Source organism: Sinocyclocheilus rhinocerous, unplaced genomic scaffold, assembly GCF_001515625.1.
Source record: "Sinocyclocheilus rhinocerous isolate Xijiao unplaced genomic scaffold, SAMN03320098_v1.1 scaffold247, whole genome shotgun sequence".
Lineage (NCBI taxonomy): Eukaryota > Metazoa > Chordata > Actinopteri > Cypriniformes > Cyprinidae > Sinocyclocheilus > Sinocyclocheilus rhinocerous.
The window spans coordinates 528,006-533,826 of NW_015662919.1; the positions used below are offsets into that span (position 1 = coordinate 528,006).

The 5,821-nt window shown below is 33.8% G+C and overlaps 1 protein-coding gene across 2 annotated transcripts in view; it reads left to right on the plus strand.

The window, feature by feature from the left end:
- The window catches only part of LOC107728324 (UDP-GalNAc:beta-1,3-N-acetylgalactosaminyltransferase 2-like), a 17,207-nt gene extending 13,788 nt beyond the window's left edge, over positions 1–3,419 (plus strand). Inside the window, exon 7 of one of the 2 annotated variants that reach the window (XM_016538451.1) lies at positions 2,991–3,419. In XM_016538451.1, the coding sequence (XP_016393937.1) occupies positions 2,991–3,137 (147 nt within the window). In that variant the 3' untranslated portion in view covers positions 3,138–3,419. Of the gene's footprint in view, positions 1–2,148; positions 2,239–2,990 lie in introns of those variants that run through there. The other variant, XM_016538452.1, reaches the window with a different exon arrangement.
- The last annotated feature ends 2,402 nt before the right edge of the window (positions 3,420–5,821 follow it).

Consider the following 5,821-nt stretch of genomic DNA (forward strand, 5'->3'; position numbering starts at 1 on the left):
GTGTCTCTCTCTCTCTCTCTCTCTCTCTCAATTCAATTCAATTCAATTCAATTTAAGAGTGCTTTTTTGGCATGACAAAAACTATAGATTTGTATTGCCAAAGCAGTTGCAGCTGGGCTGCTTACAAATAGTGCACATATGTATTAACAGAAAGAAAAAGAATAATAGTAATAATAATAAAAATATATAAAAAGTATTAAGCATGTAGTGCAAAATGAGGAGTGTATGGAAGTATATAAGTTAGAAATAAAATAAGATAAAGTATTAGATTTACAGAAGCAAAATATACATCTAAGTAATATAATAGAGTAATATGGCATAATATAATGTAGATGTGCTGGAAACATCAGATCAGGGCAGGGTGAGTGTTTTCTCTTCTATGGTGACAGGCAGACACATATTGAGCAGCAAACACACAGCAGTTCTTGTGTTCTCCTAACAGATACGGCAGTTTCTCCTGGTTTGAAAGAGTTTTAAATGTCTGATGGATCTGCTGTATTTGATCATAGAACACTGTCCGTATATCTGTGTCTCTCTCTCAGATGTGCAGGTGTTGTCTGAGCTGCTGCGCGGGCGAGCCGGACGGCAGTGGATCCGCGAGGCTCAGCTGAGAGAGGAGGACCAGGCCCTGCGGGAGGAGAGCCTCAGACATGGAGACATGGTGTTTGTGGACGTGGTGGACACCTACAGGAACGTGCCTTTAAAACTGCTGCAGTTTTATAAATGGTTAGTGCTGCACCCAATCACCTCCCAGACCTCGTTCTCCAGATATATTTCTGCAGATCTGTGAGGACTGGAGCTAAGAATAGTATAATCTTACAAGTTTGCCATTTAGCTATTTAGAGCTTTTTTGTTGTTGTTGTTGTTGTTTTTAGTTTGGTATGGGGAAGGGTCAGGACTGACTAGTTGACCATAACCTGCTAGTTGATTAGTGAGATTGAATTAGTTTAACTAAAACAGAAACTGTTACAGTTATAATTAAAAATAAAATAAATGTTAACTAAAATAAAATGATTAAAAATAAAATCATTTGATTAATAATTAATTAAAAATTCTGCAGATCTGTGAGGACTGGAGCTAAGAATAGTATAATCTTACAAGTTTGCCATTTAGCTATTTAGAGCTTTTTTGTTGTTGTTGTTTTTAGTTTGGTATGGGGAAGGGTCAGGACTGACTAGTTGACCATAACCTGCTAGTTGATTAGTGAGATTGAATTAGTTTAACTAAAACAGAAACTGTTACAGTTATAATTAAAAATAAAATAAATGTTAACTAAAATAAAATGATTAAAAATAAAATCATTTGATTAATAATTAATTAAAAATTATTAAATATTAAATTTAATGTACTAAAATAACAATGAAATAAAACGAATAAAAACTAAAAAAAAAAAAAATTACTAAAACTTAACAAAAAATTACAATTTAAATGAATAAATACAAATAAAAACTAATTAAATAATAAATATAATATAAATATAATTTAAAATAATATAAAAATAAAATAATTAATTTAAAAATATTAAATGTTTAACTTAATGTACTAAAATAACAATGAAATAAAATGAATAAAAACTAATAAAAATGAGAAAAAACAACAGAATTACTAAAACTTAAAAATGACAATGAAAATGAATAAATAAAAATAAAAACGAATTAAATAATATAATGTAAATATAATTTCAAATAATTTAAAACTATAATGAAAGTTTGGGACAGTAAGATTTTTTTTAATGCTTTTATTCAAATACATTAATGCTTTTATTCAGCAAGGACACATATATAAATCTTTTCTAACAATTCAAATGTATTTAATGCCTCCTTGCTGAATAAAAGTATGAATTTCTTAAAAAAAAAACAAAAAAAAAACATTATATGCACACACTCAACTGTCCAAATGTTTGGGGTCGGAAATATTCTAAAAATACTTGACTGATTTTGACATTTTTAACATTGCCTGGTAAACTTGACAGAAATCTGCCTGTCAGTCAGTCAGTAAGGGTTACTATGGTAACTGAGATGTCCTCCACACTAAAGGACACGCTCAGGGCTTTTGTCGTGTCTCATACTCTGTTGTCTTGGCTGCTGAATGTACTCAGTCAGAGCGGAGTGGTTTGTAATGAAGCGTGTGAATTCCTCCTGCGAGCAGGTCGGTGGGAAACGCTGACTTCAAGCTGCTGCTGAAGACAGATGATGATTGCTATATCGACGTGGACTCGGTCCTGCTGAAGACGGAGCGCAGACGCCTCTCACAGAGCAGCCTGTGGTGGGGAAAGTGAGTGACGGCTTCTGTTCTCAAAACATCCCACCTAACTCAGGACAATAGAAGAAATGAGAGAGAGTTAGAGTTAGAGATTCGTCCTGACGGTTAGTCTTAAGTTTGATTGCTTTAAATAAACACTTTAAACTTATATCAGTGTAATTCATGCTTTTGGTAGTATCATAAAAGTTTTCAATGCAATGCATTTTTAAAAAAATTTTTATATTACATTGTAACAATAATTTTTATATATATATATATATATATATAATTAAATATCTTAATTACTTAGCACATTATTTTAATACCTTTTTTATTATTTGTTATTGTAATATGGTATATTTCTTTTTCATGTCATTACTTTTTGTGTATAATGCCTTGACAATATTATATGTAAACACAATCATGCCAATAAAGTACTTTAACAAAAAAAGAAATAAAACTCCAGCATATATGACTGTAAATTCTATCTTTATGGGGCTGAACACAGATTGCTTGTTGCGTGTTCTGCAGCCTGTTCAATGTTGATTTGTGCAGCAGTTGCCATCCCTGTTTATGGTTATTTGTCCATAAATAGAGTTTACATTCATGCATTTGACAGATACTTTCATCCAAAGCGGCTTGCATTGCATTGAAGGTTTGCATTTGATCAGTCCATGGAACCCGTGACCTCCAGTAATGCTGTAGGATTAGAATTGGTTGTAATGTAGTGTGTGTTTGTCAGGATTCAGGCTGGCTGTGTGAGAAGGAGTGTTACGTGGACATGCTGTCGTCGCCGCAGCACTCGGCGCAGGAGCTGCGCTCGCTCTGGGACAGGAAGAGGAAGTGCGGCGATCCCTGCGGCTGCGCCAGGACCCAACACTGACACGACACACTAGTCCTGCTCACTTGTCCTTTATAAGCCTGCTCTGTTATTGGTCGTATTCACACGCCGGCGTTGTAGATCCACCACCAGATGTCAAATAAACACCGGGCTCGAGAATCGCCAGGGCAGCTTCACCGGTTCTTCCTTTTGTTACGAGTCTTTGTCACTTCGCGTTCTTTTTTGCTGCGAGATCTTGAAATTGCAAAGCATGCAAATCCTTTTCACTGCTTTTAACTTCGCTGGAAGCCAAAATTGTTACACTGAAACATTCATTTATGAACAATAAAACATTACAACAGGATGCAAATGTGTCTGTGTGCTGACAAATCGACATATGTGACCCTGGATCACAAAACCAGTCATAAGGGTCCATTTTTTGAAATTGCGATGTATGCATCATCTGAAAGCTGAATAAATAAGCTTTCCATTGATGTATGGTTTGTTAGGATAGGACAATATTTGGTCGAGATACAACTATTTGAAAATCTGGAATCTGAGGGTGCAAAAAAATCAGAATATTGAGAAAATCATCTTTAAAGTTGTCCAAATGAAGTTCTTAGCAATGCATATTCGAAACAAAACAACGGTCACTAATTAGAAGTACAAAACGAGGATTTGTAAAGAAGAATGTCTGAGGATTTCGATATAAGCCAAGAGGAGACTGGTTTTCCTTTGCTAAAGTAAGGAAACTTTGCTTCCTTTGATCCTGTAAACAAACGTTGGTTTTCACGAGACTTGCTTGCATGCGCAGCTTGCAAAAATAAACAGCTTGAAAGATCAAAGACCATTTTTAATATAACTCCGACTGGATTCGTCTGAAAGAAGAAAGTCATATACACCTAGGATGACTTGCGGGTGAGTAATTTATGGGCTAATTTTCATTTTTGGGTGAACTAACCCTTTAAGACTGCTTTTGTGCTCCAGGGTCACATATAGCAACTTCTTATGGCAAGACACTACAGGTGAGTAGAGTTTAAAATGTCACTAAAAGATGTTGATTGTTTAAATATGCAAATAATGCATTATCTACTTAAGTATACACTCATTTGCATACATATCTAGAACAAAAATCGGAACATTGGAAAAACCAGGTTCAAAATTCTTGTTTGATTTTTAGAGGTAAAGTTTTGGAATTTTGGAGTTCTCTTTTTTTATCATTCTATAAATCTAAAAATACTGTAAACAGCCAGAAAAAAACATACTTTTTTATTAGGAATACAATTTTATATAAAATCGGGCGAATGATATATGAACAAACCCCTCTGTAAAGCGATTCAGAATATACTGTAGATAGGAATAAAACAGTAAAGTTTGTGTAAGTGTCACTGAAATCGAAAAAAAAAAAACTTTTTTGAGAAAACAGGCTTTAAAGATATGTATTGTAATTGATTTTTTTTATTAATGAATGAGATGTATAAAATCAAGTGAATAATATTTACTAACCTCTAATATCGTTCAGAATATAGATAAGTAAAATAAATAAAACGGTAAAGTTTGGTATATGTAGTGTAGCTGCTGATGTAAAAAGCTTATTTTACGGCCTTTAAAGATAAGTATTGTAGTTGAAATCTAAGATCACAAACAGATAGCATGCAATAAAAGAAACACTTAAAGGTGTATTTTGGATGTTTTCTTTCCACTAGTCTGAAATGTTATGAAAGCACAAACCATTGCATGAAAAACAATGTTTTTTAATAAATTTTTTTGTCTGTAGTATCTTGCCTTTTTAAAAATGGCAATGTTTTAATTAACGATTTGTGGATTTTTGTAAGATTGTTGGATGTGAAAAAGTTGCTGGTGAACAAGTGTTTCATAGTGTTGCTGGAGGTAATACTAGAGCCAAAATCAAATGCTGTAATGTGGCCTGTTTCATATTTAATGCGTCACTGCATCCAGATTTAGCTCAAACATGGAAATATCAGCAGTGAGCTCATAGGTCATGCTGGTATTTCTCATCGTTTCTCTCCACATGGTGTCAAGAAATTCAACACAACTGAAATGAGACATGATGGTCGCTGGATGTTTTTCACATGGCCTCTTTCCAGCGAACGCTCTTTCATGGTATCCCCTGAATCATCTGTAAAGTCTTCAAGAGCTGAAGAAACGAGCTCGGAATAACCCGAGTAAAATCCTTCATCTGTTTCTGCATGTGCTATTCTCAGTGCTTGTAGTGAACGGATGGAGAGATGAGCACTAAGAGCTCGTCCGGAAACTATTCTCAGCAGGTTTGACAACACAGGCCTCCAGTTTCTCTTCATGCAGATCATTTCAGTTTAATGCCACCATCTGGAGTCAAAATTATATAATCCCATAATTCATTCCAAACCAATACGGGCATGTTTTAAAATTCCAACATTTAAAAATGCATTGAAAGTACAAAAGTTTGGGATCAGTAAGAATTTTCATGTTTTTTAAAGAAGTTTCTTCTGCTCACCAAGACTGCATTTATTTGATCAGAAATATAGAAAAAAAAAAAAGTAAAATTGTGAAATATTATAGCAATTTAAAATAGCTGTTTTCTATTTTAATGTACTTTAAAATATAATTTATTCCTGTGATCAAAGCTGTATTTTCAGCATCATTACTCCAGTCTTCAGTGTCACATGATCTTCAGAAATCATTCTAATATGCTGATTTATTATCAATATTGGAAACAGTTTTGCTGCTTAATATTTTTTGGGAACCTGTGAGACTTTT